The sequence below is a fragment of the Mesoplodon mirus genome (genome assembly GCF_964341445.2).
Source record: "Mesoplodon mirus genome assembly, chromosome: 11".
NCBI lineage: Eukaryota > Metazoa > Chordata > Mammalia > Artiodactyla > Ziphiidae > Mesoplodon > Mesoplodon mirus.
Genome location: NC_138987.1, coordinates 81808579 through 81825074, shown reverse-complemented (window position 1 = coordinate 81825074; position 16496 = coordinate 81808579). Strand labels below are relative to the sequence as shown.

Below are 16496 nucleotides of genomic sequence, written 5' to 3'. Positions count from 1 at the left end.
TAAAAGTGAAACGATGATTGACAGACTCAGTTGGCATGAAGTGGTTTAACTTCCCAGCAGGAACACACTGTTTGGATACTGTACACCCTGGGCTTTCTGAAACATTCCCAATTTTAAATATTCGACCTTGTTTTTCCCATAAACTATCCCAGAAATGCCATTATTTCAAAATAGAGTTCAAACTACTTCTCAAATCTGTATGTGAAACAGAAAGCCTTAAACAATTCATCTGTCTCAAGTTAAGTTGAGAAAAATGTGTTTGCTTTTACAAAATCACAAACGAAAAATATGAAAAGAATGTACTTCTGCCCTCAAGTAGCTTAGAACTTAAAGTACAGATAACAAAAGATTAGAGAGGAAAAAAAGAGGAGGAAGAAATCAAGGAGACTGAGGGAAAGGTTTTCTGACTCACACTGCTTTGTTGCCTGGTGCCATTTAAAGTACTGAAGATTCAGAATTTTTCTCTGCTCACGCTTCTGATGATCTTGTCCCATATCTCTTTCCACCGGGGCCAGAGCTAGCATTTAATACAAACAAATTGATTGGCGCTGGGTCCCAAGATGGCGTGGATTGTTCCAAAAAGCCATGTTTCATAGAGTTTGCCCCAACAAAATCAGTTTTCAAACAAACACATTTTATGCTGATCTCTGGTTTTATTATTTGTTAATATTTCTTTCTCTTCTCTGGAAGTCTCTTCAAAATAGGCGTCCTGCTTATTTATCTTTCTTATACCGTTGTTTTGCCTAAAATAGTAGGTACTCTACAAAACATAGTTTCTAGAACAGTGCTTCCCCATAGAACTTTCTGCAAGGATGGTAATGTTCTGTATCTGTGCCGTCCAGTACAGTAGCCACTGGCCACATGTACCTATTACCTACTTGAAGTGTGGCTAGTGTAAGTGAGGAAATGAATTTTTAATTAAAGTTTAAATGTGGCTCGTGGCTAATAGCTATTGTAGTGAACAGCGCAGTTCTGGAAGATGACTAACTGGTATCTCAGACTTAAAATGTCCAAACCCAAGCTTCGTGTCCCAACTGTTGCCCATCCTCAGATTTCCTCCCCCTCATCTCAACAAATGGGAACTATTGCTTTTAATTGATTAGATCTAAAACTTTTGTGTGATCTTTGGCTCTTTTCTTGCTCTAATACCTTACAACTAATCCATCAACAAATCCTCCCTGTACTATCTTCAGTATATATCCAGAATCTTGTTGCTTCTCTCCACAGCCACTGTTATGACCTTGATGTAAGCCACCATCATTTCTCACTTAGATTTTTGCAGTGGCCTTCCAACGCATTTCCCTGTATCATCCTGGTCTCCTGCAGCCTATTCTCAACAGATTTCTTTTAAAGTAATACTTTGAAACTATGCATCATCATCACTCTTCTGCTCAAAACCCCTTAGTGGTTTCCGGACTCACTCAGAAAATTTTAAAGTCCATGTGATGGTCTTCAGGGCCCTCAATGAATCCCTGCTTTACCTCCAACCTCATTTCCTCCCACTCACTTTTGATTGCTTCCTCTTAAACGTGTCAGAGACAGTTCCGCCTTAGTCTTTGCACCTGTTTCTGTCTGCTGAGAATACTGTGCGCCCAGCGCTCTTCCAGATTCACTCCCTTGGCTCACTGCTCCCTGACCGCCTGTCTATGCACACACGCACACATACTCCCCATCATCTGCCATACTCTATTTTTCTCTATTGTGCTCCCCCCACCCCGGTGACATATAAGACATATGGGCCACAATATAGGCCACAATCCATTATCCACATTTTTGAAACCTAAAAAATTTTGAAAGCCTAAAGTTTATCATACTTAATTTGTTAGCCATACCTGGCATGGCTTGAACTCATTTGGTAGTAAAAACTAATCTGATTTGATGTGAGGCTGAGGCTGCTTTTAATCTATATTTATTCCATTTGGTATGAAATTGATATATTTTACTTTAGAATTTTCAATATGTTTGACTACAGACCTGCAGGATAGCACTGTGCTACCTTCCTATAATCCAAAAAATTCTGAATGTTTAGCATATCTGACCTTAAAGGTGGTTAATGGACAGTAGACATACATTCTTTCCTTTGTGTGTTGTGTATTGCCTGCCACTCTTTTGTCATTGCTTATTCTCATAGCTTAAAACCATGTCTAGCATGTAGTAGATACTCAATACCTACTTGTGAATAAATGAATGCATTTTTTTTAAGTTTCTGTGAAATACAGGCTGAACTTGGTGATGTCCCATTCGTCTCTAAGATTATATGATCCTTTAGAAGATGAAGAAAATAATATATTTTATATTGTCACATTTAACTCTTAATTTCATATACAAATTATCAATTTTAGAAATTTATAAGTTGGTTAATTTTGTATCTGTTTACAAGTAGTACTATCCATTGTGGACTATTTTGAAATTTAGCAAAACACAAAGAAGGTAAAAGAAGCACTCATGACCTTGCTTCCTAGAAGTAAACACTATAAGCAATGCTTTTTATGTACATACAGATGAGTTTTTTAAAAAAAAGATTTCACTCTAATGCTTCATAGTTTTAAAGCCCCACTTTTCATTACTGAATTGGGAATTAAATTTTCCACATCATTTAACAGTCTCACAGCAGTCTTATGACTGTTATGATCCCTATATTTCAGAGATGATGGAACAGAAGCACAGGAATGTTAAATAACATGCCCAAGCGCCCATAGCTTGTAAGGAGGATCCTGGGATTCAAACCAGTAGTCTGATTCAAGAACGCTGCTCTTAACTACTATTATACTATGTTATTTATATCCCCTATAATCTCAATGGGCAACTGTTAGAAAATATAGTCACCGACTGAATTATATTGAAACAAAAACTAAAAATCCTTATACTAAAATATACTGCTTTTTTATAGCCAAGGTCATCTTTTACAATTTTGATATTTATAGCAGTAGTGTAGTATATCATCCATAATTCTGAGTATCATCCATAATTCTAAGTATCTTCTATATTTTCCACATCCATAAAAGATTATTTTAATGAATGTGAACACATGTAATTCACAACATGCATCAGTCAGGATGGGTAAGATTATGCTGCATTCATAATCCCCCAAACCTTAGTGGTTTATAATGATGTGTTAGCTATTATTTTGGTTAATATTATTTATGTAAAGTAACCAGCACAAAGCCTAGCAAAGAGTGGGCATATTAAATGTTAATCATTATGAAATCAATAAATGTTTTCATTATTTTTAGTCGTAGGATATTTATAATAAAATCCTAAATAAGTCCTAAATTAATATGCAGTAATTATGTGATTACATGGTAGTCTCATCAACACACTGGGAAAAATATATTGTGAATGATTTAACTATGGGTTGAATGCACAGCTAGCCGACAGGTTATACTCAAAGATATTCTTGTACCCCCGTCATCATAAGATAAATACTCTATGGTAAGAGTTATCTTAATAGCTACACACAGGACTTACAGAAAGTTCATTGACAAATTTTCAGAATAGTTGTACATCATTGGGAAATTGCTTTAAAATATAAATATATATATATATATATAAAAGCATCAAAAGCGTTTAACAGACTATAAAATGTTACAATGTAAGTTCTGTTACAGAGAGCAATGTTTATTCTAAGAATTCTAAGTCATTATGGAATGAATTAGTTTTGTTCACTAGATTCTGCATAAGATTCCAAAATGTTTGTAGCTCAAGGAGAAAAGTGTCTATTATCAGAAAAACTGAGTGGGGTAGGATAGTTTATTCACCATAAATTCGGAATAAGTCAGGTGTTAACTGGCATTGCTTACAATATGTACAGAAACAGGAGGATATGTTAGCATTAAATTCGTGAGAGGTTGATGCCAGCTCTCTGTCATGTCCTTTTGAAGAACATAGAGTGTTCATCTTTGGGGTAAGGAGGATTTCATACTGAAGAAACGATCAAATGTCAGTTAAAACTAAAATTTCTGAAGAGCATTCATGATCATGGTGTCTAATAGAATATATTCCCAGGACCTGACACTATTTCTGACAAATGTTTGTTCATTATATATTTGTTGAATACATAACAAGAAGTGACACTTTTAAATGATGATTTTATTTTTTTGGCTCTAAGGAGAAATTTCCTAAAATTTTTTTAAAAATGGTTACAGTTTTTTAAATGATTGAAATAAGAGCATAATGTGTCTGGGTGACTCATATTTGAGTATTCGAGTTTTGGAGTATATTTCTAAAACTTCATATTACTTCATAGTCAAATATTCCACTTTAAGTTAGGTGAAAGTAGTCTGTTATCTCTTTTTTAAAAAATTTTTTTAACGTCTTTATTGGAGTATAATTGCTTTACAATGGTGTGTTAGTTTCTGCTGTATAACAAAGTGAATCAGCTATACATATACATATATCCCCATATCCCCTCCCTCTTGCGTCTTCCTCCCACCCTCCCTATCCCACCCCTCTAGGTGGTCACAAACCACCAAGCTGATCTCCCTGTGCTATGTAGCTGCTTCCCACTAGCTATCTATTGTACATTTATATCAGTCGTCCAGTGAGATTCCACTGATGCACTAAAATCTCTTTGTGATTTTCCTTGTTATATGAAGTTAATGATTCTTGGGATTACACTCAATTGCTTCAGCTCTTCAGAAGTATAGTCAATATTTTATTTATCATTACAAATTGTGGCATACAGGCCTAGGTAGCCAAAACAGTTTACACTGCAAATGCCATAGATAGATAGATAGATAGATAGATAGATAGATAGATAGATAGGTAGGTAGATAGATGTTCCTTTTTATTAGTCTTAGGGCTACATCAAGATAGTATGCAAGGTAGAACTAAATGTATCCACTTAATAAACTGCAATAAAACGAGTTTTGCAGGAGGAATTGGAATCTGTCTAAATGAAGTATTCACGTTCTGTAGGGCCTTGCCAAGTATAGGCATTCAAATTCCAATGATTGTGGAATTTAACTCTGACATAAGCTATCTAAAACCCAATTTCTGTAATAAAATCAAAGTATTAATTCATTTACTTTTTTAAAAAGCTCTTTTATATTGCTGGATGGATTTTTTTTTTTGCCTAATTGCACTAAATATGCATTATTTAACAAAAAGGAAACGCTAGCAGTAAAAGCAATCCTAAATAATCTACCAAGACATTCTCATAGAGTAGCAGTACCATTAAGCATTGGAAAAATCAGCTTTATATTTAATTATGACTAAATTAGAGTCCTTAAAATTTTTGATTTCACTCATATAATGTAATGATTCAGTTTTCTTTTTTGTTGTTGTTTTTTTTGGTTTTTGGGGGGGTTTTTGTGGTATGCGGGCCCCTCACTGCTGTGGCCTCTCCCGTTGCGGAGCACAGGCTCCAGACGTGCAGGCTCAGCGGCCATGGCTCATGGGCCCAGCCGCTCCGCGGCATGTGGGATCTTCCCGGACTGGGGCATGAACCCGTGTCCCCTGCATCGGCAGGCGGACTCTCAACCACTGCACCACCAGGGAAGCCCCAGTTTTCTTTTTAAAGATGCTTCATGGCCTGGTAGGGTTAGAGAGGGTTCTACTGGTCTAGTCCAACCCTTCATATTTACTGATGAGGACACAGGGTCCAGATAGCAGGAGTGAGATCCTAAAAGTAGGTGATAGATAGCAGAGCCAGGAACACAAAGTGCTGTGATCTTTGAAGCAGTGTGTATATCTGGACCGAGTTTAACTTGAAGATTTGTGGGGTGGTTTTTCTTGGTATAATTACAGTAATTTTTAACTTGAAAATCTTTAGAAACATTTTTTATTCCAAGAAGCCAAATCCAGTATGCTAATAAGGCTTTGCATTCCCCTTGTTTGCCCAGGTATTTTGATAATAGCAACAACTAATAGTTGTATAGCACTTTTCAATGTTATAAAACATTTTTATATTTTATATCTCACTTAACTCTTACAACATTGTCATGTAAGAAAATACAAGTCTCACTCTACAGATGAAGAAACCAGAGCTGAAGGAAATTTAATAATTTGTGCAAATCACGTAAATATATGGCAGAGCCAGATCTGAAAACAGGCCTTCTGACTCCAGAGAGCCCTTATTCTTTCTTTCCACTCTGTCCAGCTTTACATAGCTAGGAGTTGCTGCAAGTTGATTAAGGATTCTTTTAGTCAGATTGTTGTCGCGTCATGTCACTATTTAAAGGAGGTCTCTGGTCAGCCCTTTTGTCATGTGAATAACAATGTGTTCAATTAATGATGGCTGCCGTGTATTGAAAACCTGCTACAGGCCAGGCAGTATGGCAGGTGCTTATTAGCCCTGATTCTGACTCTCAGAACCTATGAGGTACTGCCACTCTCCCCACTTTAGAAGTGAAGCTAGGCTACTTACCCAGCAAGTAATTTACCCGAGCTTAAAACTCTAGTCTGTTTGCTTTCAAAGCTTCAACTTTCCAGCTGCACCCAAGATTCAGGTTTCCTTAAAGACGAACATACACATATGCTTAGAGCAGTATCACTCTTCATCTGCTACTTTTGAATAGCACATGTGGGTGTTCATAGTACATATCCAGATTTCCATCTATTGGCCCAGTAATTGAGGAAATACTATTATTAGTTCAGAAGCTCATGAAATAAGAAAGAAGACAGGGAAGACAAATCAGTAGCTGTATATGCCAATATGATAATTGCTAGATGGCAAGGTGAGTTTTTTTCTTTGTAATAATATTAACTACTAATGGACACTTTTTTAAAATTGAGACGTAGTTGATATATAACCTTACATTAGTTTCAGATGTCTAATGGACACTCTTAACAAAATTAATATTTTCCATCTGACCTACACACCTTAAATGGAAATATTTAGGAAGTGTATTCAAGCTAATGATACTATATTGTCTTCTGAATCTTTATCTTCCATAATTACTGTTAGATGCAGTATATTTTTAACATAAATGTAATTTTATTCTACTTCTATTTTTTAATAATATCATCTTTGCCTTTTTAATGTTTTTTAAAAGACTCTTGGAAGCTATTACTTATCAAAACTGAACAAGACTTCTCTTCAGGCCCCACTCTTCATATGACACTATTTTGAGGGTTGTTTTCACTGAGGTGATTTTTTATTTGCCACAGGTATGCAGGACGGTATGGGCAAGGAAAGGCCTACCCAGCACCTGTAGCTGAGTAGCAGGTCCTCCACTGGCTCCACGTCTCCTTTCAGGAGGAGAGACGGGGGCTCCAACCTTCCCAAGCCCTGATGTGCAGAGAAATCAGAGGGGTTCCTCAAGTGGAAGTTTGCTCAAGTTCTGAAGTCCTGCCTGGTTCCTGGGACCAGGCCCTCCTGGCTTCCAACAGGACACTCTAGTGCCCTCCTTAGTTTCAGCTGGAGGTCTTGCCACAAACAAGGTCGAGGCAGTCAGGCATTTGACAAGAGGGTAGATTAAGATTCCCATTGAGGTTTAAAGTGTAAAGATGAGTTTCTAAGCGAGTCTGAAGAGTGTATGCAGTTCACATCCCATAGTTTTATGTGTTACGTATCTTAAGGAGTTCAGTATCCTCAAGTGAAAGTTTTAAAGACATCATGGGCTGGACTTTGATGCTAATTAAGAAGACACAGTTATCAAATAGTGTCCTATGTCTGGAGGCATTATGTTAGCTGTTGCATATCCCTTTTTGACAACTTATTCTTATCTTTTTTTATCTAGGTCGAACTGGAAGGTACACTCTTATAGAAAAATGGAGAGATACTGAAAGACACTTAGCACCTCATGAAAATCCTATCATATCCTTAAACAAATGGGGGCAGTACGCTAGTGACGTACAGCTGATTTTACGTCGAACGGGGCCGTCTCTCAGTGAGCGGCCCACGTCAGATGGTGTGGCTCGAGTTCCTGAAAGAACTTTGTGCAGGCAGAGTTTGCCCCCCTTAGCTAAACTGAGGCCTCAGATTGACAAAGCAATCAAAAGGAGAGAGCCTAAAAGGAAATCGTTAACATTTACAGGAGGTGCCAAAGGGTTAATGGACATTTTTGGAAAAGGTAAAGAAACTGAATTTAAGCAAAAGGTGCTGAATAACTGCAAAACAACAGCAGATGAGTTAAAGAAGCTGATCCGTTTGCAGACAGAGAAACTCCAATCCATTGAGAAAGAGCTAGAATCAAATGAAATAGAAATACGATTTTGGGAGCAAAAATATAACTCTAACCTTGAAGAAGAAATTGTCCGCCTGGAGCAAAAGATCAAAAGAAACGATGTAGAAATTGAAGAGGAGGAATTTTGGGAAAATGAATTACAGATTGAACAGGAAAATGAAAAACAGCTGAAAGATCAACTTCAAGAAATAAGACAGAAAATAACAGAATGTGAGAGCAAATTAAAGGACTATTTGGGTCAAATCCAGACTATGGAAAGTGGTCTTGAAGCAGAAAAATTGCAACGGGAAGTTCAAGAGGCACAGGTCAATGAAGAAGAGGTTAAAGGAAAGATCGGTAAGGTCAGAGGGGAAATTGACATCCAAGGCCAGCAGAGTCTGAGGCTGGAGAATGGTATTAAAGCTGTGGAAAGATCTCTTGGACAAGCCACCAAACGATTACAGGTAAGAACACTTTCATTCGAATGTTTCATCTATTTAAAAGAATTAGATATTTGGAATCTAAAAAACTGAACTCCTCTTTTTCTTTCCTCATGGAAGCTTCTTAAACTCTGTATTTCTGCAAATCACTGTAGGTTTGCTCTTGATTTTCCAAAATGATAATGCCTTTATTTTCATCACTGGTCATGGAAAAGAATCTGAAAATAGAAAAAATGTTCAATAAAACACAGAAAGTTGACTGGAAATATACATATAGAAAAAAGAATTAAATATATTTTGGCATCTTCTTTACTGATTGTTCATTTTCTCTTACATTTAAAGTTAGAAACTTACTTTGGTTTATCATTTTCTTAGAATTTCTGTGACTTACAACAAAGCTAAGATATGAGGCCAAAACAAAGATGAGAGCTGAAGCCACACAGATCCTTTTCCACGGAAGAAGCTTTCTTACTGTGGCAGTGATAGCATTTGGTAATCGAATACATGAGATGAGAATCTCAGAGCTGGAATGGACACTAATGATGAGATAGGGAATCTGACCTTCTCCTTTTAGTGATAGGGAAACCAGAGCTGAAAGGATTACCAAGGATTGGTTCACCAGTGATTGTGCGGCTAGCTGGCTGCTTATCTCTCACGTCTCCTTTGTTGCTCACCCCACCTCCTCCCCTCTCCCGTAACTGTCCTTTGCTTCCCTGAGGAGAGGGGCAGGTTCCTCTCTGATTTTTCCCATCTCTAATGGGTACGAGAACATGTCTATTTCACACTTACTCCATGATCACTCAGCTTATATTTCTTGGATACCCGTTCTTGAAAAGACAGTGTGATAATGTTAATGGGAGTTGCGAAGAGCTATCAGTTTCTAACAGCTGAAATGAGAAAGAGACACAGTTGATTATAATACAGCTACTTATATTTAAATAAATTAAAGTTAAATAATATTCAGTAAAGCTCTTTAAAAATATTAAATAAATTTAGATTTCTGTTTTAGTCACATTTGGCCACATTTCAAGTGCTCAGCAGCACATATGTGCAGTGGCTGCTGACTTGGACAGTGCTGGTTTAGAAGCGGTGTGATCATGGATCAAAGAGTGAACCGTGAGGCTTACTGGTTAGAAACTGAGAGTGTACGTAGTAACAGCATCTCCACATAGTGCCTGTGCGCACTGGAGTTTGAGAAGAGCTGCTGTAGAGTAGGAACAGTTCCACAAGCAGAGAAAGCTGACGTTTCGGGAAGAACTGATGTGATTTCCTTTCTCTGCCACTAACTGCAGTGAGAGGTAGAACTACCACCAAAATCTGCAAAGTCAGGAATTTCTCATAGAATAGAAGGTTGTGAACTTATGATTTGTCAGCATTTTACTATTTGGATTCATTTCAACACAAAACGAGTGCAGTTGGAAATTGTATTGCCGTGATATTACAGGAAACACTAATTTGTGACAATTGTTACTAATAAACCCCACTACCTGTGAAAAGTTATCTAATAGTCAAACTACTAACGTATCTCCAAGTACCCCCTACACTCAAAGTAGCGAAAAACCCCGCCTTTCTATTTTCTCTTCCCTGTACCCATACCACGTCCTCTGACACAACCAGCTTGGATGCGGCCTTGCCACTTTTTCTTATAGTGCCTAAAGGAGAGAAAGAGAAGAAAGTCCATTTGATAATAGAATGCCTCTCCTTGCTTTTGGAGCTTTCTGGCCGTCCAAACTTGGTCTCCTTACTTTAGGGCTCTTCAGTTCTCAGATCTGCTCATCAAGGATTAAAAAACCCCATAGTGGGAATCTTGCTCTCCTTGCTTTCCTTGCTGTGATATAAATCTCAATAATGGATCCCATGAAAACTTCAACAGTTTAAAAAAAACAAGAACCCTGAATCTCATGGACCCAAGTGACTATTCATTTTGCAGTCAGTTATGAAGTAGATAATAAGGACGTTTAATTGTGAACAGCTTAGCAAGCTTGCTGTAAACACCAGGATGGATGGAATCCAGTGTTTTATTCATGAAAGTTTAGAGACATATTTATTTCATCAGGTGCATAGTATACTCCTAACGGAGGAAAGCATGACATTTAAGAGGACAGACTGAAGAAGTTGTTGTCCTTTATTTGCTTAACTTTTGGCCCATTACGTCGATATAAACCAAGTTTGTTAAATGCGTTCTTGTGAAAGGTGTCCCACATTCAACCCTTGTAGCAGGTGGGCTGTCACCAGGATGTCTGTAGCTGGCCAATAGTGAATCCTCAAATTTTAGAAAGCATTTAACTCCCATCTAGGACAAAGAACAAGAATTGGAGCAGCTGACCAAGGAGCTGCGGCAAGTCAACCTCCAACAGTTTATCCAGCAGACAGGGACGAAAGTCACCGTTTTGCCAGCGGAGCCCATCGAAGTGGAGGCCTCGCATGCAGACCTAGAAAGGGGTAAGATTTGAGAAATCTCTTTTTTAAAAACTTTACTCTCTTAGCTTGGAATAAACTGCTTACATTCGGTAAAAACGTTCTCCTACCATTCAAAGCTAATTCTTGGGCCGCTTAAAAAAAATTTTGATGTACTTACTGTTTCTGGGGGAAATCAATAATATTTAGGTTATTTATTTACTTAGATGACCAGATATCCTATCATTAGTTTTAAACTGCTTCCTTCCAAACTTTTCCTGAAATGTGTGTGAGCCGTAGTGTATTAGTTGAGTTTATTTAATTGAGTTTTAGCTTCTCTCTGTTCCTAATTCCCCTTCTTCCTCTCCTAAAAGTCTTTGTTATTAATTTGTGCTGATATTTAAAAGACACTTCTAAATCTGTATATGCCTATAATCTGAACAACCCAGAAAGAGAAGCAAAATGTTCACCTTTTAAGGAAAGATCATGAACTGTTCAAATCACTGAAAACTATTTTCTCAACTGAGAGGGTCAAGCAGACGTAACCTCTACCTCTCACCCAGGACTCACAGGGGGTTGCATTCGTTACTGTATGTTATTTGGTTCTTGAGAGCAGGAAAAGTTCTAATTTTTCATGTTGCTAAGTACTCCAGGTTACTGCAAACATCAGATGACTTTCTCTGTCTCCTGTTTAGAGGCACCATTCCAGTCGGGGTCTCTGAAGCGACCTGGTTCCTCTCGGCAGCTCCCCAGTAATCTTCGTATTCTACAGAATCCTATCTCGTCTGGTTTTAATCCTGAAGGCATATATGTATAACATTATCTGTCTTCAGGGGAGAGACCCAGTAAAGGTACCAAGGACAGTGAAAATTCCTTCTTTGATTTTGTGCCAATGATGAACAGAGGATATATTTCACAAGCCACCGTATCTTTTTTTCTGTCCTAACTTGCATACCACTTGGAGCCATACCCTGTGCACTGATGCTAAAGAACAAAGAAACTGTGTTTTCACACATCCACAGTGTTGATGTTTTTGTCCAGCAGCTGTAATGCAAAGCCTTCATTTTTATTTGTAGCATTTTGAGAGCATTAGGAAAGTATTATACTGTGTGTATACATAAATAAAACCGTGACTTCAGAATGAAGAGAAATATGTGACTGGCTTAGTTTATTTATTCCATGTAATCAATTAAGGAGTGAATGTTGATGTTTTAATATTTTTTATTAATACTTATCCTGTGACTGAGTTACATTGCATATTGTGTGATGATGACTTTGTGTGCATGTCGCCAGACTCCATGCGTTGCTGAATTACAGCTACACAAGTGTCATAGGGGGCTCCGCCATGGAAACTGACTCCAGAAGAACTGACTTGCATTTACCTTGTGAACCCATCCTAGCCACTGCTTAATTAGGTGAGATAATTCAGGTTTTCTTTTTAATCTGGTGTTTAATCTTTTCTTTACAGTATTTCCAGCATATGAATGAACCACATACAAGAGCAGAAATATTTTCATGAAGTAAATTACACGTTTAAAAGGTTTGCAGTGCTTCAGACACTGTTGAACAAAAATGTAATTGTTGAATATCTATCCAAACAGGCATGGGGTTTCCTGATACATTATGTGTTTTGTTTCTGCCCTGACTTATTATTTTAGTCTCATGGATCCTCAGAGTTGCCATCATACATAAATTAGAGATGTCTTAAAAAAAAAAAAAAAAAGATATCCAAGGATATCTTCAGGAAGGTTGCTTTAAGTGATAATTTTTTTATTTTAAAATAACCCACATTATATGTATGGTCTATTGGTGTAAGCACCCATGGATAAGTTATTGCTTGCACATAATTTACTGTGTACATTATGAACTATTGCAATTTTTCCAGTCACTTAAATAGAAAGTAGATTGGAGTTAGTTACTTTTTACCAAGGAAATAAAGTTAAATTCAGTGTTTGTTTTTATTAATTTTCAGCTTGACTTTTGCAGGACATTAATCTCCATTTGTACATATATTTTCTTGTTTATAAAACCAAAAGTGAGTCAACACCCCTCCCATGAGTACTGACTTAACTAAGATGCACAAGAGTATCTAGATGGATGTGGTCAGATACTTCTTAGCCATTTTTACATTCCCTCTGATCAGAATTTGGTACAATATAATTAAGACTTTAATCTAAAATTTAAAGTAGTTTTTTATTCTGAGGAAAACATATTGTCTGTATTATTTACATGCAACAAAATAAAAGTGGATTAGTATATTAATGCCATGGTAACAATAAAAAGGTGTAAGTTATATCCTATGCATGAGGGCAATTTTTGATGTTTTAAACGCATTTGACTTATTTTTGGTTTAATGAATGCTGAGAATGCTGCTATATTTAGGTTTCCAATGAAACTTTTTAAGAATGGCTATGACAATATATAGAAGCTTCTAGAGGACTGAAAGTAATAATGCATAGTTGCCTTTTCTAGTGCAGCTAAATGGCAAACCTCAACTAAAAATATTTTCTTTGGGTTCTTGGAGTTATCGAGTTGACGTTGCCATTATATTGTTTTGCAAAAAAAAAACTTGAGAAATAAATGATTCTTATCTAATAGCCACAATCTATACACATTTGCTCTCAGTTTATAATAGTTATTTCATATCCATATATATTTAAAAATTAGAATTAAAAAATCAAAATAATTTGTAGATTTTGTGACAATAATGGTTTATGTATGCCTGATATATGCCTTATTTTTAAAGGGTTCCATTCTGTACTGGGTCATTTTGTTATTGTTGTTCAGAGAAATTGAGATCTTATTCACAAAGAAAAACATTTTTATAAGTTGATCACATTCTATTTAAATCAAAATGTTAAACCTAGATATATTAGACTTCGCAATTTTTAATTGCAACGATGCCTGGGCATGCCATGAAAAACACAAAGTATCCAACTTAACTGTTGTAAATTATTATCAGCATTAACCTAATAACTTTAAAGAAAGACTGGTAGTAGGATTCTGACAACTTCTTCTGAATTTTCAAGCTGCCAAATAATCTTCACAGACCTAACTACAGATAGAAATACTATTTCCTAGATGAGAAGAGTATATAAATGTGAATTTGATTAATACAATGAGCAGCTGTACTTTTTAATCAGTTATATTATCAACACTTCTGGAAGCACATCTCTAAGAAATATTTTCTAAGTATTTTTTTTAAATAGAGGAAATATTTCCCTAGAACATCTTAAAAATATCTTAGTCTATTTCTGATTATTTTTATCTATTGTGAATACAAATGAGTTTGATTAAGTGCCACATCTTTGGATACATTTCAGAGGGGAAGTGGGCAATGGTACGCAAAAATACCAAATAGAAAATTTTGCATCTGGGGGAATATTCAGGTTCTGAATACTAAATTAGATTGTAAGTTTTTAAAATTATTATTACACTGAAAGTTGTTTTATTGTGATTTTCTACAAGTATTAAATACATGAGAAGATTTTTTTTTTCCTACCAGGGAATAATTTGAAATAGTATTAGTATATTTGACCCTTTTGAGTGTTTGTCATCCTCAGCGAATGATCCGTAGTGGCTTGCCTCAATCCTTTTGTTGTTCTTATGAGATACTTTGGTTTGTTAGCTTTTTTTTTTTTTTTCTCCTGATGCACAGGGTATTTATATGTGAGACTTCGGTTGGTGTTAATAGGAGTTACCCATTTAAATCCCTCAGCCATCCCTCAGCCATCACTGAGCTAGTCATCAATTTCTGTAGTTCAAATTAATCAAACTAGAGCTCAAACAAGAATAATACAGTAAAAATGTAAAAGTTACGGTGTGAAATGTGAATTTTAACAACATTTAAGAACAAATAAGCACTTGCTTCCAGAATGTAAATACATTTTGCACCTGCGTTAAAAGAAAATTTTCTTTGTGAATAAGAGCAAAGTGGCCTTTAGAGAAAAGAAACTTCATTTAAAACCATTTCTGTGAACATCTTTCCAAGTTACAACTGTAATAATGGATTGAGGAGACAATATGGAAAAGGCAGAAACTCTTGATTTCAGGTGCGCAAAGGGCATAGCAGATGGACGGTTCCTTGTGTGCATTGCCTTTGAAAAATTGGGCCTTAACTTATATGTAAATAAGGATGCTGTGTTCACATCCCTCTTCTACCTAAAGTTGTCTTTATTAGTCCATATTGTATTAAATTTAGCTCATAAGTATTACTTTTATATTATGTCCATTTTTTAAGTTGCATGTTTATACTGTTTGCCACAGTATTTTTCAGTTTTGGTTGAAGACCATCAGCTGTACGGAGAAGATAGAACAATCACTATTTATTCAGTATTGCTGCTTTACATTTCCAGAGTAAGCTTCTGATGCCAGGACAGTGACTGCTTGAAAGCTGCAGGAGCTCTATTCCGATGCATTTTATATATTTTTAGAAACCAAATAAATGCAGATAACTATTTAGTATACTAATTATATTAAACCAGCAGAAATATAAAGGCAATAAAGTATATACATATATATATGGGGGGAGGGAAAAGATTAAAAATAGGTTTACAGCCAGACATGGTGATAGCCCTAAATGTATTTCTCCATCTGTCTTTCTTTATTGACCCGAAGAGGATTTGAGTTGCTGCAGCTTTAAACAGAAAAATGCCATGTTCACTAACTGTGGACACATAAATATGCTTTTAGTACTGCTTTGCTTATGTACAAGTAAAATATCTGTAATCTGTATTATATGTAATTGTTCTTTTCTTTTGACTTTCATTTCAAAATGTATATCTTCTGATTATTATCATGAGCTGTAAAACAAAGGATCAATATCTGATATTCTCCCAAATAATAAATTTTCAGGATTCACTGGGGCATTACAATTGCTGGTTTGTTTCTTACATATGTAATACTTTAAAATGTAATTTTATTTCCTTTAAAAGACGCCCAAGAGAAAAGGTCTGCATATCAGTGACACAGAATTACATTTTTCTAAAAGTAATGTTAATTATAAGTAAAGAATTATCTTTTGCTGCCAAGGCAGCTGCTTCTTCTGAGTGACACTGAATTAAGAAACTAATATGCCTCCCTTTTATTTCAAAAGTAAAAAGAAAAAATTATTTAGTATTGAAGCTCTGTATTCCCAGATCTCTTTAAAACCACAAGTGAGGGCTCCCCTGGTGGCGCAGTGGTTGAGAGTCCACCTGCCGATGCAGGGGAGAGGGGTTCGTGCCCCGGTCTAGGACGATCCCACATGCTGCGGAGCGGCTGGGCCCTTGAGCCATGGCCGCTGAGCCTGCGCATCCGGAGCCTGTGCTCCACAACGGGAGAGGCCACAACAGTGAGAGGCCCACATACCGCAAAAAAAAAAAAAAAACCCACAAGTGAGAGGAAGAGCAGGAACAATTCAGTCCTTCCCACCTGCCGGGCACAATAGGAGGTGCATTCTTCCATCAAGGAACTTCTCCCAAATCACATAACTGATAAGTAGCTCTTAGGGTCCTTGAATTTAGTCCTTTCAGATACCAAGGTACTGTCCTGTATTCCACAATAAAGCTGC

General features: G+C 36.5%; 1 protein-coding gene across 2 annotated transcripts in view; it reads left to right on the top strand.

The window, feature by feature from the left end:
- Positions 1-15805, top strand: part of RASSF8 (Ras association domain family member 8) — a 133548-nt gene extending 117743 nt beyond the window's left edge. For both annotated transcript variants that reach the window (XM_082635261.1, XM_082635262.1), the window contains exons 3-5: positions 7683-8572; positions 10846-10990; positions 11641-15805. In XM_082635261.1, the coding sequence (XP_082491387.1) occupies positions 7683-8572; positions 10846-10990; positions 11641-11762 (1157 nt within the window). In that variant the 3' untranslated portion in view covers positions 11763-15805. The remainder of the gene's footprint in view (positions 1-7682; positions 8573-10845; positions 10991-11640) is intronic.
- The last annotated feature ends 691 nt before the right edge of the window (positions 15806-16496 follow it).